We start from the raw sequence: 19,832 nt of genomic DNA on the forward strand, positions 1-19,832 counted from the left end.
CAGGCCCATTCCAGACCTTGGCCCCAGCCAGGGGTTCCTGGCTCCCACAACCCCCGCACCTCATTCGCTTCCCTTCTTAGCCCCCACGAGGTCTCTGAGCCTCGTCCTCTGTGGCACTGTCCCCCTGCCTCTCGCCCCGCCCCCACCCCAGCACCCAGTACTCACTCTCCTCATCCCCACCCCTCTCTCGGGACGGGTCAGGCAGCTGCGCGGGCAGGGGACAGGTCCCGAGTTGGCCAGCACGGGGGCTCTGCTCCCAGAAATTCAGTGGTAAGGGGGCTGGAGGAATTCCTTCCAGGAAAAAAGCTGGTCTCAGGACCCTGACTGACTACCCTTCTCTTAGATTGAGCCTTTGGCATCTCTCCCTTCCCTCGCTGCCGGGCCCTCCTCGCCCCCCCTCCCCAAGTGACCCCGCCCAGCAGGCCCTGCCCAGGCTGCTGCCACCGACCCACAGGCCCCGGGTCCGCACCCCAGGCTGGCGGCAGGGCTGTCCTGACAGCAGGGACGGCCGGCCAGCTGGTTCCCTTCAGGGGCACACGCCTCCCCCTGCACCCACCCCTGTAACCCGAGCCGCTCATAGCGCCTCCCCGCGCAGCCCCACTGGGCCCTAGGCCCCGACAGCGAGTCCGCAGGCGCCATGGGCCTCGGGGCCTGCATGTCCTTGGCGGCGTCGGGGGCCCGAGCCCAGGCTCGCCGGCTGGAAGCTGTGCTGGGCGCCGTGTGCCTGCTGCCAGTGCTCCTGCTGCTGGCCCGGCTTGGGGCCCCTGCGGCCCGGCTGGGGGCCAGCGCAGCGCAGGTGAGAGCGGGTGGGGACGGGCAGAGGGGTGGGCGGTCGGGGGTCCAAGAGCCTGCGTGTCACCAGTGGGGGTGGGGGGAAGGGGGAGGGGGAAGCCCGCATCAGGCCTCCAGCTCCGCCCACTCCAACCTGGCCTGTGGTCAGTAACCTTTTTTTTTTCTTGGCCGTAAAAGCAGCACACTGGCTGGGGTAGAAAACCTGAAAACGCAGAAAGACCAAAGGAGGGAATTTCAACACTCCCTGAACCACGCACCCGCCCCGTTTTCTTTAGTTCTTTTTCCGAGTGTTTTCAGACGTGGGGATGATCCCCACGAGTACTCGCTTTCCTTGAAGGGAGACATCGCCGCACCCTACCCCGCGGGTGTCTTCGCCACTCCAGGACCCGGTCCTCTGCCCCTCCAGGCGCCCCGCAGACGCCGCTACACGCTGACCCCGGCCAGGCTGCGCTGGGATCACTTCAACCTCACCTACAGGTGTGACGGCGGCCCAGGGTGGTGGCGGCGGGGGAGCGTGCCCCAGCCTGGCCGCCACCCTTGACTTTAAGCCCCATCCCAGGATCCTCTCTTTCCCACGGAACCTGCTGAGCCCCAGTGAGACCCGGCGGGGCCTGGCCACCGCCTTCCGCATGTGGAGCGACGTGTCCCCCTTCAGCTTCCGAGAGGTGGCCCCTGAGCAGCCCAGCGACCTCCGCATAGGTGGGCGCCGTGCCCCCGCCCCCGCCTGGCCCCACGGCCCCCTCTCAGCCCTGTGCTCCCCCAGGCTTCTACCCGGTCAACCACACGGATTGCCTGGTCTCCGCACTGCACCACTGCTTCGATGGCCCAACAGGCGAGCTGGCTCACGCCTTCTTCCCCCCGCACGGGGGCATCCACTTTGATGACAGCGAATACTGGATCCTGGGCCCCACGCGCTACAGCTGGAAGAAAGGTGATGGCCTGGCCTCCTCCGGGGCCTTCTGTCCTGCGGTGGCCACAGTGGGAGGGCTCTGGGGATGGTGGCTGTGATTCAGGTTCAAGTAGGCAGGAAGGGGGAGGCTGGGAGGCCATAGGCCTGGGTTCAGGAGCCCTGAGCACACCCCCCCCCCTGCCCCCACCCCCTGCTGCTGGAGCCGGAGTTGGAGCTACATTCCTGGGGACCGAGCTCACTGCCTCTGCTGGCCTGGAACATTCTTATCTTCCCGTGGCTGTGCCGAGGGAGGCTCCGTGGCCGCACTGCAGCAGATGTGGCCACGGCAAGCAAGGCTGGCGGGCAGAGTGGGGAGGGCTGGGCCAGGGTTTGAGGGGCTGACCTGCGGGACCCGCAGGAGTTTGGCTCACCGACCTGGTGCACGTGGCGGCCCACGAGATTGGCCACGCGCTGGGCCTGATGCACTCGCAGCATGGCCGGGCGCTCATGCACCTCAACGCCACTCTGCGTGGCTGGAAGACGCTGTCGCAGGACGAGCTCTGGGGGCTGCACCGACTCTACGGTGAGTGCTGCACGCTGGGTGGGCTGGCGCGGCTGCCGGCAGCCCTAAGGCCGGGTCCCCCTGCCGCAGGCTGCCTGGACCGGCTGTTCGTGTGCGCGTCATGGGCTCGGAGAGGGTTCTGTGACACCCGCCGGAGGCTTATGAAGAGGCTGTGCCCCAGCAGCTGTGACTTCTGCTACGGTGAGGCCGGGTCCCCGCTCCGGGTGTGGCTCTGGTGGGAGACGGGGACACTGACGTGGCCCTCTCTGACCCCGGCCCCTCCCACGGCCGAGCAGAGTTTCCCTTCCCCACGGTGGCCGCCACCGCACCACCACCCAGGACCAAGACCAGGCTGGTGCCTGAGGGCCGGAACGTGACCTTCCGCTGTGGCCAGAAGATCCTCCACAAGAAAGGCAAAGTGTAGTGAGTGGCCCTGTCCCATGAGCCCCTGGGGGGGGCCGCGGGGGCTCGGGACCCTGCCCAGCCCTCCCCCCTCCCCGCAGCTGGTACAAGGACCAGGAGCCCCTGGAGTTCTCCTACCCCGGCTACCTGGCGCTGGGCGAGGCGCATCTGAGCATCATCGCCAACGCCATCAACGAGGGCACGTACACGTGCGTGGTGCGCCGGCGGCAGCGCGTGCTCAGCACCTACTCCTGGCGAGTCCGAGTGCGGGGCTGAGGCCGTGCGGGCTGAGGCCGCTGATAAAGCACTTTCTCTCTCAAGTCTGCGCGCCCTTTCTTGGGAGGGAGGGCAGCTGACCTTGGGCCATGCGGGGGCGGGGGGGGGGGCGCTCAGCCTGTGCTCAGCTTGATGTGGGGGGCCTGGGGCCAGGACACCCCAATTTCCCCACAGTTCCTTGCGGTGAGGATGCAGTCCTCAGAGGCCAAGACCCAGGAGGGTTTTTCTTGGCTGGTCCTGGAGAAATGGGGTAAACCACGGCCCGAATGTAAATAGCACCCCCAAGAGCAGGCTGAGCCTGAGGAGCCCGGGGCCGTGGGTGCGTCTTGGGTTTGCTCGGGCATGGCTGAGGCGGGAAGGCTGAGAAGGGCAGGCCGCTGTGCCCTGCAAGGCCTCCAAAGGGACTGGGATGGGGGTTGGGGCAAGGGAGGCCCAGGAGCGAGCGAGCGCCTAGACAGGAGTCGGGGGAGGCTGGTGGTGCCAGCAGAAGGGACAGCGTGGGGCAGGTGGTGCCCCAGGCGGTGGCAAGCACCCCCTCTCCCCTGCCAGAGCGACGCCCTGTCCAGCCCTGTCCAGTGAGACAGGGAGCTGGAGACCTGGCAGGCCAGGAAGAACCCGGCCAACATGGGGTCAGAAGCCACCCTTCTCCTCCCAGAGAACGCGGGCCTGAGGCCCCTCCAGGCAGCACAAGGGCAGGACTAGTCCGCCAGGGGCCAGCTGTGGAAAAGACATACCAGAGCTTTCCTCCAAGAATATTTTACTACGTCTTAAAACGTGTTAACAACCTGGTACAAAACCCACTGTCGCCAAGAGCTCTGGGGCCACGGATGCCCTGCGGGGCAGGGAAGGTGGAAAGCAAGAGCCTGAAGACTGAACGTAGAAAAATCCCCGCCCTCCGCCCCCTCCATTCCACGTCAAAGCCAGTACCCTAGTGGCGCAGCCGCCAGCGGGGACCACGCGGGTCTGTGTGCTGCGGGCATGCTGTCCGCACCGGCCATCCGGGGACGCCCCGCCCACTCCTTGCAGGGCAAGTCTGACACATCCGAAAAAATACAGCCTCCCTTCCACAAGGAAAATGTGATTTAATTCTACAAATTTACAAGCCAAGATAAAAATAAAAATAAAACGTGGAAAAGCAAATGAGACGGGCAGTCTGAGACTGGAGGTGGAGATCCGTGGCCGCGCCGCCTGCAGCAGCTGCGTCCGCTCAGAGCAGGGCCCGGGTCTGGACCCCCACGCTGCCTCCGGCACCGGCCCTGGTCCCGGCTGAGTCTTGCTGGGCGGACCCCGCGGGGCTGCTGTGGGCTCCGTGCTGAACCTCAGAACTTGAGGCTGAAGCCAGGGCCCGCAGCCGAGGCCCCCTGGTTTGTGGTCGTGAGGTGGAAACCCGTCTCCTTCAGGTCGTCGTCGCCCTGGGGAGCAAGTGGCACCGTGGGGCCCTGGTCGGGCCAGCCCCCGCCTCGGGGAGCCCCCACAACACCTTCCCTCCTTTGCCAGCCCTGCCCCTCACCAGCTGGCTGTAGCCCAGGCCTCCCTCTGGGGGGCCGTGGGCTCGTGCCACGCTTCACCCTTTGCTGCTCACTCTTGGCGGGCCACGTGGGAAACATCGAGGGGTCGATGGGGAGGGGGGGTCTCTCGGAAATACTCATGCTTGAGCCGTCCTCTGCACTGACTCTCCGCCCAGGGAAGTAGGTCAGGAACCTGGGGGGAACAAGAGCAGTTGGCACCCAGCACAGGGGCGGGGAGGGGGCACGGGGGGGGGACCACAGGTTCACACACTTGTTCATGAGGTCGAAGCCCTGGTCTGAGAGCAGGGCCCCAAAGCGTTTGCGGAGATTGTTATAGGGATATTCAGTGAAGGTCATCTTCTTGACCGCGGGGAGGTCGTTGTAGCCAGGCCAGATTTTCTCACTGGGGGTCCCCAGGTCCTGAGGGTGAGAGAGACAAGAAGGTCTCAGAACGGCCACAGCCGGCAGGCGGGCGCCCTCCAGGCGGGACACAGACGCACCTTAAACACTTTGTTGATCTGATCGATCTCCGACTTCCCAGGGAACAGCGGCTTCTGGGTCAGCAGCTCCCCAAAGATGCAGCCCACCGACCACATGTCCACAGCCGTGGAGTACTCCTGGGAGGCCAGGGCACGCTCAGGGCGCTGGTGGGGCAGCGAGCACGGGCGGGCCCCCAGCCCCCAGCACTCACCTTGGCGCCAAGCAGCAGCTCCGGGGCACGGTACCACAGGGTCACCACGACTGGGGTGTAGGCCTTCAGAGGGGGACCCGTATTCCCTCGCCAGCCCGAAGTCCCCGACCTGCAAGGATGGCGGGCGGGCTGTGGGCAGGCCCGAGGCCCGGGGTTGGGCGCGCCGTGGGCTGAGGCGCGGGGGCTCACCTTGAGGATGCCCGCCGTGGCTCAGCAGCAGGTTGGACGTCTTGAGGTCCCGGGTGCAGGATCCAGTTGTCGTGCAGGTGCTTCACACCGCGCAGCAGCTGGATCATCAGCGTCTTCACCTCCCCTAGAGGGCAGCGGGTCACTGTCCTAGGTCCTGCGCCCGTCTCAGCAGCGACCAGGCTTCGTGGGGTGCGTTCGTCCTGGGAACGCCCCCGGCTCAGCACGCCCCGCCCCCCGCAGCACACAAGCCCTCGGGCGCACGCCGCTCCCGCACACGGTGGGATGGGGGTCAGAGCTACGAGGTCAGGGACACCGCCCGCAGCCTGGGCAGCCCAAGGGTGGGATGCTCCTCGTGCGGCACACTAGTCAGAGGGCCACATCCGTAGGAGTAACTCGGGGCTGCAGGAGGCCCCGTGCCCGTGGGCCCCACTGGCAAGAAAGGCTGCTTCATGGTCTCCATCAGGCTCTTGAGGTCGTGCTCCACGTAGTTCATCACGATGTAGATCTTGTCCATGTTGCTGCCCACGGACTATTTCCTGAAACACAGAAGCAGGTCTGTGGGGTGCCGTGCTCACCCCAGGACCCCCTCTGCAACCGCTGACCCCCGCGGCAGAGACACGCAGAGACGGCAGGGACCTATGAGGTGTGATGACCAGCAGGGGCCCCCACTTCTCCACAACACAGGGGAGTGTGAGCCACAGGGGCCCCGGGGCGCAGGCCGGAGCGGCGTACCCTGACCGTGACAATGTTGGGGTGCTGCGCCTTCAAGATGGTGTTGATCTCCCGGAGAGATGTGATCGGAAAGCCTCTTTCTCCTTCTCCATCTTCAGCCGCTTCAAGGCCACAATTTCATCTGAAAACAATTCAAAGACCGGCTGAGAAAACCATCTTCCATTCCACAAACACACAACTGGCTGGAACTTGGGGAGCGCTTCCTGTTGCGTGCTGAGAAGTCTCGTTCTCACTGGGGAGTCCCGCATCACGTCAGCACCAAGAAAAAAAGCCTAGACCTGGTGCCTGACAGAAACAGGCGGCCTATTTCCAGACCAGTTTTTGTCCAAAACAGCTACGGAGGCCTTTTCCCATCCCTCTCCCTACCCCTACTGTGACGTGCCAGGAGACACGGCAAACCTCAACATCCCAACAGAGAAACATTCACCAGGGTCTCAGGATTTCAGGTGGCCTCCCTGAGTTTCCAAGACCCAGATGTGGGTGCTGGGGAAGCTTCCGGTCCACGGCTGCCACACCTGCTCAGGTGTTAGCACTCAAAGCCCTGCCCTCTGGAGCCGAGGCATCTGCTGTCACAGCAAGCAGCAGAGCCTCACCGTCAGGCTGACCTCTGGACTCCACAGACACCAAGGAGTCAACTGCTCAGGGGCCCCTGAGTCATTAGCTGGTGTTTGTCAGGTAAGGCGAGGCCATGACCGGATATCTGGGGAGGGAAGACTCCCAGGAGAGCAGAAACTGTGTTCAATGACCTTGACACTGACGGTGCCAAGAGCCAGGATGGCCCAGGCTTGGACCTCAGTCCCTGCAAGCTGGCTGTGGCCGGAGCAGGATGCCCGGCCTCCCTCCCTCCCCAAGCCCACACGCGGGGCCAGCAAGGCCGCGCACGACAAACACGCCCGCCAGGCCCGAGAAAGTGCGGTGGGTGCACCCGAGGACAATGCTCCTCAGGAGAAATTCCTTTCCGCCCGAGGACAGGTTCTCCGTGCCACCTAGCTCCTGCCCCACATCTGCCCTCCCCGCCCTTGGGGGACCACTCGAAACTGCACCCACCTGTTTTCTTGTCTTTTGCTCTGTACACCACCCCGTAAGTGCCTTCTTCGATCCTGTTCAGGCACTGGAACTCCTCCACGCTCCGACAACCCTGGAAGGAAGCATGCCGTGGGGACGCAGCAGCCGTGGCCGCGCTCACGCCTGCCTGGAGCCGGTGCTCCAGTCCCTGCCCGGAATGTGTATGGTGGCGGCAGCCCTCCCCCCTTCTTCAGTGAGCATGTGCTCCTGGGTTAAGAAATAAAACCGATGTGGACAAAACCTGGTCCCAGGCACGTCCTTGAGCCAGGCCTGGCCTGCCTGCCCTGCACTAAGGTAACACCAAGGACAACAGCGCCCGCGGCACCACACCACCAAAGCCCCGGCACCTTCCCTCATGGCATGGGTGACCCTGGCAGCAGACGCCCACACCAGGGGCCCCGGGGGTACTCTCCACCCCCAGCCTTGTCCACTGTCAGCAAGACCGAGCCAGTCCCTCAGTGGGGGGACGCCTGACCTGCAGGGCAGGGAGGTACTTGGGAAGCTCCTGTTTGAGTTCAATGGGTGACAAGGCGGGAGAGTCGGGCACAAAGTCGCCTTCGGTCAGGGCGCTGCTCTGCGGAGTGCCCTCGCCAGCTTCTTCCTCCCCTTCCTCACTGTCTCCGGAGTCTCGGTCAAATCGGGACTCTGGAACTTCAAACATTAAACCCAACTGTGGAACCAGAAATAAGCTAGGTCATCGCCCCTCGCGTGCTCTGAGGCGGGGGGACACCGAGTGCGCGTCAGAGTCGCACAGGAGCGACCCCAGATGCTGCACACAGCGGCACATCCCACCACCCCGGACAGAGGGCACTGGGGTCTTGGGGTTCGCCAGCTCAGCCGGGAACACTGTGAGCTGCTGACTAGAGCCGGGGCTCAAAGGCAGCTCACCCGGAACGCCTGTCAGGCCCTGAGGGCACGGCCCGGCTGCTGGCTACGGCAAAGTGCCGGCCCTGCGGCTGGAACGGAGCTAAGAGGTCGGGGCGGGGGGCACCCCCTGCCGTGTCTAAACCATGGGGACGTTCAGGACGACATTCAGTTAGCGCTGCCCCCGTCAGGGGTGCTGGCCCTCCACAGTCACAACTGGGTCTCTCAGGGAGCCGGCTGCCTGAGCCCCGGGGGCGGGCTGCGCACACAGGACGGTGATCTGCGGGCTTAGCAAGGGTCACGTGCTGAGGGGCAGCCGAGGGAAGGACCGCCCAGCGGGGGTGCCGCTCACCGACCAGGACGTGGTTCTCACTCTCCCGCTCCCCATCCTCACTCATCTCGTCCTCGCTCACTTCCTCTGCAAGACAGAGTGGGCGTTTGCTCAGACCTGCAGGGCTACGGCCCCGCGTGGGGCTGGGCTCTGCTTCTTTCTGGGGCTCGTCTGACACTCCGCGAGCACAAACAAGGGTCTGCTTTAGCGAACGGAAAGCAAGAACCACTGTAAGTCATCAATTTTGGGGTCTCATGTGAGTCCCAGATACCAAGGCATTTTCCATTTGGAAATCTTTTTAAATTCAGAGTTCAAGTGATTTCTCTGCAGTTCCTAAACACCAAACAAAACCATTGGAACCCTGTGCCCTCCTCACCAGCTGACTGTCCAGACGCGTCCTCGGAGTTGCTCCCTGTCTCCTCTTCCTCCTCCTCTTCCTCCTCCTCCTCTGATTCTTCACTGCTGCTCCCCTCCTCCTCCTCCTCCTCTTCCTCCTCCTCCTCCTCTTCTTCCTCCGAACCCGACCCTGATTCCGCTTCGGGAAGAAAACAGCCGGAAGTGCACAGTACGGACTGGTGGGCCCTCCCCTCGCGGCGGCGGAGCCAGCGGTTACCTGATGAGGACTCGGCCGAGCTGGTTTTCCTTTCACTGTCACTGACGTCTTGTAGGTCGGACAGCAGGTCTCTCTCTTCCATTTTCTCTTCTTTTACTTACGAAACAAACCATCAAAGGTGAATTGGGAAGTGTTTTACAACAAACGAGACCCGATGGCATCTTTCACGAAGAGACTAAGTGTGGTCTGTGTGACACACGGGTCCCCCACAGAGCTGAAAGACCACTCTCAAAGACCCGTAACAAACATCTCCACCGACAAATACAAACATGCTTCACCCAAAGGACGATCCCACCACGTGATACGGGAGTACGCTAGCCTATCCTCTCATTGCACAAAAAAAGCAAGTTCTTGTGCTAACGTATTTGTCAGCGGAGAGCCACGCCATGCTGGCCCCCAGGGAGGCACCGTATGCCCTCACCTGGCTTCCGGCCGTCAGTCAGCTCAAACCTCTCTCGGGGAGGCCGTAGCGGGCTGCGACTCCAGTGGCTTGCCTTCACTTTGTCGCCATAGTCTTCTCTCATCGTTCGGTGATGTGCAGAAACTGGGGCACAAAACACAGGGGGAGGCAGAGCTGGCACTGCCCTCTCCAGCAAGGCCCCATCTCGGTCAGGTCTCACCCGTACGCTTGCTGGTGGGGACACACAACACGTGCTAGTAGCTCTGGCGACAAGAGGCCTGGAGGCCGCGAGCTGTCCCTGAGGACCCATGTGGACCTTCCAGACTCTCCTCCATTGATCAGAAAGGAAGGGGCCATGACCCACCTCTTTGAGCCTGTGCCTGACCATGTGGGCAGCAGACATAGCTGTCCAGCACCAGGCCTGGGAAGGCCCCAGCTGCACACCCTCACCTCACACCTGAAGTGACCGCAGCCTTCCTCGGCGAGGAATTACGCAGTCAGGCTCAACTCCTGAGCCCCACATCCTGTCCCCACTTTGCTCGGCCACCGTCCAGAGCACCTCATCCCTCAGTGTGCAGCCCTGAGCTCACCCATGGGAGCAGCACCCCAACTGCGGGGTGTACCCACACGCACCTTCCCTCCGGGCCTCGCGCTCCTTGCGCCGCTCCTCGGCCCGCCGCTCCCGCTCCTTCTGTTCCCGCTGCTCCTTCTGCTGCTCACGCATCTTTCGTTCTCTCTCCCGCTTCCTCTCCAGCTGCTCAAGGCGGTCCCTGCAACAAGCACAGGTCAACTCTCCCCACAAACACAAAGTTTTCTTTTTTACCCCAAGTGCTTTTTGTTCAAATTTAAAAATCGCCCACTTAGGTTATTCAAACCATAAAGGGCTTTTTAAAAGCAGAAGATGTACGTACACACACCCTGACAGCCACAATAAAGCAAGGGGTGCCTGGGTGGCTCAGTCACTTAAGCGTCCGACTCTTGACTTCAGCTCAGATCATGACCTCAGGGTCGTGAGACTGAGCCCTGCGTCGGGCTCTGTGTTCAGCACAGAGTCTCGTCTCCCTCTCTCTGCATCTCCTTGCCCCATTTGTGCGTTCTCTCTCTCAAATAAAATCTTTTTTTTTTAAAAAACATTTTCATTTACTTGACAGAGAGAGAGAAGCAGACTTCCTGCTGAGCAGGGAGCCCAATGTGGGACTTGATCCCAGGACCTGGGGATCATGACTTGAGATGAAGGCAGAGGCTTCACTGACTAGCTACCCAGGCGCCCATCAAATAAATAAAATCTTAAAAACAAAAACAAAACAAGAATAAAGCAAAACGCTGGCACAATCAGATAACTGCCAGTGAGGAATGAGCCCGCTGCTTCCAGATGCGTGTTCAGCAGACCTGCTAGGTATGGATGACAGCACAGTTTAAATCCACCTTTATCACTAAGTTCTCAGGGGCTACAAGAGGGGGTGGAAGAGTCCACCTGGGGGAGAAGGGGAAGAGCATCTAGACTTAGGCTTGGGGCCCCATCCGACCCTCCTCACTAGATTCTGTGGCAGACAGACCCGGAGGTGATTCCCCAGCCCAGCCCAGTCTGGTGTGCAAGTCAGCGGGCATGAGTGTGGGACGTGAAGGGCAGTGGGGAAAGCTGCTTTACGAAGGCGGCCAGAGTCATCCGAGTACTGCAGTGTGCGTGGCTGACTGTACCACAAAGCAGCCACACAGTGAAAACTGGCCAGTTGCAGTGAATTTTCATGTCCTAAAGAGTTATGTCCAAATATAAAAGAGGTAATACATTAAAAAAAAAAAAGGGAGTACCAGTATACACAAACAGAAATGGACATAAACAATGGCGAAAACGGAACAAGGCCCGTGGTCCAGTCACAGGTACTGAACCAGCTTTGGGGCCATCAAAGACATCATGTTACCACTGTGGAAGGCTGGGGTTCTGGGAACTACTCTGTAAGCGCCTGAGTCCACACTGTTGTGAGATAAAAGCTATAACGTAACATGAAGAACCACAGAATTCCATTTTTCATAAATGTATGAAACCGCAACCATCACCCGAGCCCGTTTTAAAACATGCCCAGCCTGACGAGCCGCTCGTACCCACCTGCGGCCCGCTCCTTGCCTGCCCCACGAACCTGCTTGTCTGCTTGGGATTCCATGGATATCCCTTCTGCTTGCTTTGGGTTGCGTTGGCTTTGCTCTTCTGCTTTCTGGGGGTAGAAGCTCGGATGCTGACCTGACAACTTCCTTCTCTGTTATCAGTGCTTAAAAACCAAAACATCTCACTCCACGCACAGCCTTTTCTGCACCACTGACTTTGGGCACACTGCTTGTTTCCATTCAGTTCAACATGTTTTCTTTTCTTTCCTTTTTTTCCAGGAGGCTCCATGTTCAGTGAGGCGCCCAACGCAGGGCTTGAACTCATGACCCTGAGATCAAGATCCAAGTCGAGATCAAGTCAGACGCTTAACTGACTGAGCTACCCAGGCACCCCTTTCCTTTTAATTTCTTCTTTGGACCACAGGTTATTCGGAAAAGGACCGCTGGAGTGTGTACCCTGCAGCCGTGGTGGACGCTTTATGCCAGGTCAGTGAGACTGAGCCGGGGCGGGCTATTTTCCAGATGTTTTATATCCTTGTCTCTAGTTGTTCTGTCAACGACGACAACGTGGTACGGAGATTCCCAACTAGCGTCGATGAGCTGCCTGTTTCCCTTTTAGCTGTCAGGCACGTACACATTCGCCAGCGCCACTTCTGCTGTGTGGACCCTTCTGTCTGTGGGAAGCCCCGTCGGTGCCGGTCTGACTTCTGTCAGGTAACTCTGATGTCTCGCCGGAGCCACTTGTGCTCAGCAGCTGCTATGGGTGTGGGACGTCTTTGTCCATACGTTTACTTTTGACCTATTTTTGTCCCGGACTAAGAGGTTCTCCTTACAGACAACATACTAGATCTTGCTTTGCTATCAAAGAACCTCTCCTCTGGGGTATAGAAACCACTCCATGTTTCACGTAATTATGTATTTGGCTGAATTTACTTCTTGTTGCTGTTGTTTTAAATTTTGTGTCTTCTGTCTTTTTGGGTCCTGTTTCTCCATTTTTGGTTTTAAATACAGATTTTTAGAACAGCACGTTAATTCCTCTGTTCGTATTACTCTGTCAGTTATTTTCTTAGGGCTGCTCTAGCGCGGGCAGCATGGACCTTACCAGATTACTACTTACTTCATTCCAGTGAGTGCGGCTCTGCTCTGACAGAGCTCCCGCCCTCCCTTCTTTGTGCAGCCTACACACGCTACGTCACGACGTACATTTTAACAATCACTGTTTTACGCAATTGTGTGTCTCTTATAGAAATTAAGAGAAGATGTGCGAAGAAACATTTACGGATTCTGTTATGTTAACCTGAGCCTTTACTATATCCAGTGCTCATCTTTTCTTCCCGAATTGGATGCCTTCTGCTGTCATTTCCAGGCAACATGAAGGTCTTCCCTGAGTATTTAGGGCGGGTCTTGCTAAAAATGAATCCCACCAGTTCACCCTTATTCCTGAGCCCTCACTTTCAGAGAACAGTTTTGCTGGATACAGAATTCCTGGTTGCCAGGTTTCTTTCGGCAGTGGGACCATGCCATTCCACCACCTTCTGCCCCCGCTGATTCTGAGAAGTCAGCCGCCAATCACACTGAAGCCCCCCCTTCTGCGTAGATTTTTTTCTCCTGCTGCCTTTCAAGATTTTCCCTTTGGCTTTCACCAGTTTTACTGTGATGTGACTTTATCCTTATGTGGGGTACTGAGCTTCTTGGATGTGTAGATAAATGTTTTTCATCAAATCTGGGAAATTTTCAGACATTTTTTAAAAAAATCTTTGTGCTGCTTCCCTCTTCTCTCCTGGGGCTGCCCATTACATGGATGTGGGAACAACGCATGCTGTCCCATAGATTGTTCAGACTCTGTTCATCTTTTGTCAATTCTCTCCACTCTTCAGAAAGCATAATTTCTGTTGCTCCGTTTCAAATTCCTTACTAATGTGGAACACTTGCTTTCTACTGATGTTTTTCTTCCTTAATCCTTTCCTATTTATGTCTCAAAACTTTTTGTTGAAAATTGGACATACTTCAGGGGCACTCTAACAAAATCTTTTTTTTTTTTTTTAATTTATTTGACAGAGAGAGAGAGCACAAGCAGGGGGAGCAGCAGGCAGAGAGAGAGGGAGAAGCAGTCTCCCCACTGACCAAGGAGTCTGACACAGACCTTGATCCCAGGACCCTGGGATCATGACCTGAGCTGAAGGCAGACGCTTAACTGACTAATCGACCCAGGCGCCCCCTCAACAAAATCTTAAAAAAAAGGAAGAAGAAGAAGAAAAAAGAAAATTGGACATTTCAGATAACATATGTAGCAACTTTGGATTCACTTTTTCCTCTCCGTTCCTGCTGTTTGGTGACATGCCATGCTAAATCTGTGAACTCTGTCTCCCGTCTAGAGTGCAGCCACTACTGATTTTTTTCCCCATACGTTTTTATTTTCAAGCTTGGCTTCCTCGGAGCCACCACTGTGTGTGCACAGCTGCCAGCCCACCCTAAACAGAGTCAACACAGGGCCTGGCAAACGTGGGTGTTGCACATGCCAGCAGTGAACCTGGACACAAAGCTCTGCTTGCCTCGTGATCTCAGACCTTTACCTGAAGACTCAGATCCTCCCACACCATCTTCACGAGAGAACACAGGCTCTTGTCACACCTTCTTCAGTCAGCCCTTCGGCCTTGGCTGCTGGGAATGTTGGCAACATCTACCCTCCTACTTCTCCCTCCCTTGTAGCAGGCCAGCCACCAAGCTTTCTTTGGAAATGACCTCAATATACAGAGGTGGCCCTACTGTCCACACCTGGCCCATGTGAACGGATCTGGAGCTTAACAGATGCTTTCTCCTGGGAATCTAAGCCCACAGAGGTGTACTTGGAGACAAATGTCTAAGAGCCTGGTGTCTCAGCTCCCAGGCTTTAGGATTTCCTTTTGTTTTATTTGAAAGAACTACAGTCTATTTCTGCAGTCTACAGTCTATTAAAGAACCCTAAGCAATGTATTTCCTTAGTTTTCCTGGCTTAGGCCACCAAGAACAGAGCGTGGTACAGAGCATGCATTACTTGCCCAGTAATCACCCTAAACTAGACTTCTCTTGGGTGCAGATTCTGTCAGAACGTCTATACGTGCACTGGGCTATCTCCGAAGGAGGCTTACTAGGACTCGAACACAGTACTCCCCTTCCTGTCATGAGGCATGCCCCATCCTGATGCACCGAACTCAGAGGTATTTACAGTCCCTCCTCCCCTTTACCTGTCATCAGCTGAAAGGCCTAGGAAGATCACTTCTCCCTCCCTTTTTTCCCTCTCCACTGTTAGGTGTTTGTCCCCAAAATTTCATTCCGTGTGTCTGAATTCCTATCTCAGACCCAGCTCCTGCCAGTAATGCCCCTTCCTTCAGGTCCACATTACACTCTTATGCGGGGTCTCAAGAACTGCTGGCATGGCCTGGCTCCTGAGTACCTCCCCCAGAAGCCTCCACCTGGAGAAACTGACACACAGACTTCCACTCTCTTCATTATCTTTTCTCAGGAAGATTCACACCCATTTTTGTCTTCAAGATGCAGTGAAAACTCAATCCCTTCTGGACAAATCTCTTGGTTAACACCACTGCATATTTACTGACTCTGGGCCCACAAACCACTTCTGCATCACATCTGTGTTATGCTGTTGGGTTACTATGTGTTAAGATGGTCTCTTCTGGGGGCTCCCGGGTGGCTCAGTCATTAAGCTTCTGCGTTTGGCTCAGGTAATGATCTCAGGGTCCTGGGATCGAGCCCCACATCGGGCTCCCTGCTCAGCGGGAAGCCTGCTTCTCCCTCTCCCACTTCCCCTGCTTGTGCTTCCTCTCTCGCTGCGTCTCTCTCTGTCAAATAAATAAATTCTTAAAAAAAAAAAAAGATGGTCTCTTCTGCCACTCTGACGGGCTGCTGGCCCCAGGAGCGCTCCACTCCTTTCAGGATCTTTAGCAAACTGTGCTCACTCACCTCTCCCTTCTGGAGTGTTCCCGGGCCATCTCCCTCCTCTTCTGCCTCTCCCACTCTCTGCGAGCCTTATCCTGCTCCTCTCGGTGTCGTTTCCGCCGCTCGTGCTCTCGCTCTTTTTCCTTCGCTCTAGCGTGCTTCCCTAAGGAGAAAGAGTGTCAAGCAAAGGGGCCCAACTCCCAAAACTTAATTTGCAGATACCCAGTGAAGAAGAGAATAAATAATTAATGACCTAAATCCTCCATATCAGAGAAGAATAATGTGGTTACCACTGAATACAACTGTAACTTCATCCTGTCTTTCAACTTTCTGTATTAAACTATGACTGAACTATAGCTGACCCCTGAACAACACAGGGCAGGGGCACTGGCACCCCGGCGCAGCTGGAAATCCAAGGATAATTATGAATCCTGAACACTCAACTAACAGCCTACTGTTCATCAGAAGTTTTACTGACAACATAGCCTAGTGATTATCTGTTGTGTCATGTGTTCCCTACTGTACTCTTTCAACCACGTAAGCTACAGAAAAGAAACTACCGTTAGAAGAATTAGAAGGAAGTGAAAGTGTGTTTACGGCCCTGTCCTGCATTTACCAGAAAACACCCTTGTGAAAGCAGACCATGGAGTTCCAGCCTGTGTTGTTCAAGGGTCAGCTGTACACTGGTTTCATAATTAAAAAACACCACCACCGCCATCATCCATAAAGAACACAGGGCACAGTGCAGCTCCTGCTGGTGGGTTTCCGTCTCCTGTGACAGAACCATGTTTCTCAACTGCATTTACAACAATGAGATTTAAACCCAGGCGCCAGGCCACGTTTCCCAACACCCCTAAGAACCTCTCAATAGTGGCAGAAGATCAAACCCATTTGGACTTCATCAAGCATCTTTTTTTCCCCTTCAGTTAATTCAAATTCAACACTGAATTGCTATAAAAATTGCATATAAATCCCCTAATATTTACTAAGACAATATTACCTTTAGAAAAACTAACCCACAACAATGTAACAAGGGGAAAATAACACCAGAAGGGAAATGAAACCGCTATTCAGAATGATCTACAATAAGTTTATGCTTTCAGCTAAAATTTTACTTTCTTTTCTCTTTCAATTGTGCTCTGGAGAAGGTAGCAGGTCATGACATAGGAAACAGACCACACCCGAACATGAATCCAAAAAATAAATTAAATTAAATTAAATAAAGCTTCTGTACCCCCTTCTGCTGAATGGCTGCGATGCCTACGTTTCTCTTTCCTCTTTTCATCTTTCCTGTGATGAGCCTTTTCTTTCCGAGACATTTGCTGCGGTGGTTTGATAGCCAAAGAATCATCTTCCTCTCCTCTGAAATACACAACAGCATCACATCATGCTAGAGAGAGTAATGCAAGGAGCATCAGGGCACTGTGGAGCTTCTCCAACCCAGAAAAATGCAGGGTTCAGAACACAAAAAAGTTCAACGTGAACCATCATTTTAAACATTGTTAACTATGAAACTTAAGCCAAAACTGCTTATCCAATACAGACTCAGATCAAACGTATAAGTGAAAAATCAACATCTATGTGGTACAATGCCTCTCTTGGAAACTTTAGGGGGCGAAGGACATGTTCATTACCCTGATCATAATTGCTAAGTAGGTACAAATATGTCAAACTGCACGATTCATATATATATATATATATATATATATATATATATGCAGTTTGTCATTTATACATCAATAAAGCTGTTAAAAAAAGAAAAGGTACCACAATTTTAATAAAACTTAATGACCCTAAAGGTCCCTCAACAACAGCTTCAGCTGCATGTATGAATGAAACCCCCGGAGACTTCTTGATCTATGTCTCTGTGCCTTAGTTTCTGGTTAGGTTGGCTTTAATTATTTGATACTGGATAACTGAGTGCTGATGATGACTATGAGAAGGAATCAAGTGGTGCAGGGAAAAATGTTAGAACACACAGGCCTGGGTAGGACCATTTCTGCTTACCGGCCTTGCCCAATACCCTTCAGTACTCTAGTGTGGTTCACTTGTGCACAATTTTAGGCTATGATTTTACTAACCATCAAAAGCACACAGCACAATTACTTAGATGTTGTTTGTGTGGGGCGCCTGGGTGGCTCAGCTGGTTAAGCATCTGCCTGCAGCTCAGGTCATAATCTTAGGATCCTGGGACTGAGACCCGCGTCGAGCTCCCTGCTCAGCGGAGAGTCTGCTTCTCTCTATCCCTCTGCCCCTCCCCCTGCTCTTGCATGTGTGTGCGCTCTGTCTCAAAAAAATAAATAAAAATCCTTAAAAATAAGTAAAATGAACGAATGAAGTTTGTGAAAGGTGCGGACTTAACTGAAGGATCATTGCAAGGAAAGGGATATACACTCATTCAATTTTCATAAGAGGGGTGAGGTGGCAAGTGATAACACACAGAGTCCATCTCAACTGTGAGGTAAACCTAAAGTCATGACTACAAACGTTTTCAAAGTAACGTGGAGAAAGGCCAGACAGGACCCCAGCTATGCGGTGGGACCCAGCCGGCCTTCACAGTGAAGCACATGTGCAGCCTAGACGCTCGCCCTCACTGTACACCTCGCCCCCACCTGTCTTCCATGGAGTCCTCTCTTCTGTATGGTGAATTCCGTATTGTAATCTCCATGCGGTGGTCCCTCAGCTCCCCCTCCTCAAGGGAATCCCGCTTGGAATCCCGGTCATCAGACTAAGAAGCAAGGAGAAAGTCATTTTCCTCACAGGTAAGTGTCTTTTTAATGATAATTAAACCTTGCCAAGATCCAAAAACAAAGTTTCACATATGCTTTGAATGGGCCAATGTTACGAAATAAAAAAACTTTCACTCAAATCACATGATGCTAAAATTAAAATTCTCTGTAAACTCAGAACCTGAGATGAAGAATTTAAAACCAGCATATAGGACAAGGAATATTAGACTCTATGCCAAGTATGTTAGTTGTTTATATAAGCCGAAACTGAGCCTTGAAGTATATTTTATGCCAGATACTTCGTGATATTTCACAAATAGTTAAGAAGGGTCAGCGACTAATATTATCGTAAGAGGTACTTTTGCCAGTATCCCTTTCAAAATCACCAAAAGTTTCTCTGAATATGTTATTATGCAAACCAAAAAAGGAAAAGATAAAACATTAATATTAACCTCAGTGCGACTTCCTACTATACTAAACAGAGGGACGGTGTCACCAACACAAAAATACCCACACGAAAAAATTAGTCCAACTGCACTAATGAATTTAGGCTCAAAGTCCTTCATCCTCCGCGTAGATCCTGCCATCTATACACAGCTGTAGTGTGTTATCAACTTGTCCTCAACGTAAACTGAGTATTTGAATGTTTTTGTTAATTTTTAGAATAGATTTTGGGCTCACCTGCGACATTTGGAAGTACAAAAGAACTTCACCGAAGAAGCGTTGTTCTAATGGAAAAACGAGGGCAAAGAAATTAAATCTCCTTTAAGAAAACCACTTACTTAAAAAACATGGCTTACATTTTTTAAGCGTTTTATCTCTGCTTTCTCCTCTTGTTCCTTCCGTCGTTTCTTTTCCTGAAGAATTTCATCTAAAGTTTTCACTTTCCAAGAGTCCTTTTCATCACCCATTGGAGTTAAAACGCTGCAAAGAGGAAGAGGATCGAAGCTCCGTCAGGACACAGCAGCTCCGGCTCCGGCTCGCGCGCTGCTTCCAAACAAAACCCCGTGCAGGGGAGCGATGCCCGCGCTCAACCCCCTGCCATTCCTGTCATTCGCGCACGGTCCCGGGCGAGTTCCCTCGCCGCCGGTTACCTTTCTGCCAAAGCTAAGAACAGCCCCGCTGGGAGCTACATGAGATCGTCCGTGCAGAGCTCGCAGCTCGCTCCCCGGTCCTCCCCAGCACGGCGTTTGCCGTCAGGAGGGTCGCCGCCCCCATCACAGGGTCCGGGAGCCGGGGTGGGGCACACGACACGGCCGCGGCGCCGGGACCCTCACCCCCTGGGCTCAGCCGCCGCAAGCCGGGGCTCGGGCCCGACGCCGCCTCAACTCCCGGCTCCGCGCGGAGCGACGAGGCGGGAAGCGACGCCCGGACGCGAAAGATCAGGAAGCCGGCAGCGCCCGCCGCTCGTTCCGACCCTCCGCCACTCACCCCTGCACTGCTGCTGCTGCTGCCGCCGCCGCCGCCACCGGTTCCGGAGCCTGAGGAGAAACAGCTCCCGGCGCGCGCCAATAGCGTCGCCACTTCCTGCGTCGGCGCGGGCTGATGACACACGAGGGCGGAGCCCGCCGCCGGCTCGGGACCGAGCGGATCCGGCGCGCGGCCATTACGTTACTTCCGGCCTGGGATTCCCGCGGCCGCTCCCCCTCCCGCCGCGTTCCTGGACGGGGCGGGCGCTTACCCTCGCTCCCCGGCTCCCTTCCCTGCCGACCTTCGTGGTTTCAAAGGGCCACAGAGACAGGGAAGAGAACGGAAG

At 55.5% G+C, this 19,832-nt stretch overlaps 2 protein-coding genes across 4 annotated transcripts; one reads left to right on the forward strand and one right to left on the reverse strand.

The window, feature by feature from the left end:
• Positions 1-424: 424 nt before the first annotated feature.
• On the forward strand, positions 425-4,061 carry MMP23B (matrix metallopeptidase 23B). 3 transcript variants are annotated; one of them, XM_044391453.3, is made up of 8 exons: positions 425-796; positions 1,130-1,269; positions 1,352-1,491; positions 1,625-1,723; positions 2,100-2,264; positions 2,334-2,444; positions 2,540-2,666; positions 2,747-2,965. In XM_044391453.3, exons 1-8 carry the CDS (start codon positions 638-640, stop codon positions 2,919-2,921), a joined length of 1,116 nt encoding a protein of 371 aa, XP_044247388.1. In that variant the 5' UTR covers positions 425-637; the 3' UTR covers positions 2,922-2,965. The 3 variants fall into 3 exon arrangements, with proteins under 3 accessions (XP_044247388.1, XP_026375856.1, XP_026375857.1); XM_026520071.4 differs by having other exon boundaries at positions 426-796; positions 1,556-1,723; positions 2,747-4,061; XM_026520072.4 differs by having other exon boundaries at positions 426-796; positions 1,199-1,269; positions 1,556-1,723; positions 2,747-4,061.
• A 96-nt stretch (positions 4,062-4,157) lies between these two features.
• Positions 4,158-19,622, reverse strand: LOC113270622 (cyclin-dependent kinase 11B). The gene is given in 25 exon segments (XM_057305350.1): positions 4,158-4,333; positions 4,432-4,464; positions 4,466-4,622; positions 4,701-4,849; positions 4,930-5,046; positions 5,121-5,192; positions 5,194-5,229; positions 5,310-5,324; positions 5,326-5,361; positions 5,363-5,433; positions 5,727-5,838; positions 6,042-6,118; positions 6,121-6,162; positions 7,089-7,179; positions 7,582-7,757; positions 8,323-8,388; positions 8,678-8,836; positions 8,915-9,010; positions 9,336-9,458; positions 9,948-10,084; positions 15,372-15,510; positions 16,582-16,709; positions 17,960-18,075; positions 18,877-19,000; positions 19,508-19,622. Coding segments are annotated over 24 exon segments (2,352 nt in total). The 5' UTR covers positions 18,988-19,000; positions 19,508-19,622; the 3' UTR covers positions 4,158-4,240.
• Between the last annotated feature and the right edge of the window lie 210 nt (positions 19,623-19,832).

The sequence above is a fragment of the Ursus arctos genome, unplaced genomic scaffold (assembly GCF_023065955.2).
Source record: "Ursus arctos isolate Adak ecotype North America unplaced genomic scaffold, UrsArc2.0 scaffold_32, whole genome shotgun sequence".
NCBI lineage: Eukaryota > Metazoa > Chordata > Mammalia > Carnivora > Ursidae > Ursus > Ursus arctos.

What these genes read in the sequence shown, in the direction of transcription:
- MMP23B (XM_026520071.4), top strand. Translation starts at nt 638, where the DNA reads ATGGGCCTCGGGGCCTGCATGTCCTTGGCGGCGTCGGGGGCCCGAGCC. An exon ending in GCCCAGCGACCTCCGCATAG is followed by an intron (nt 1,492 to 1,555) that starts GTGGGCGCCGTG and finishes GTGCTCCCCCAG; the next exon opens with GCTTCTACCCGGTCAACCAC. An exon ending in GCGCTACAGCTGGAAGAAAG is followed by an intron (nt 1,724 to 2,099) that starts GTGATGGCCTGG and finishes CGGGACCCGCAG; the next exon opens with GAGTTTGGCTCACCGACCTG.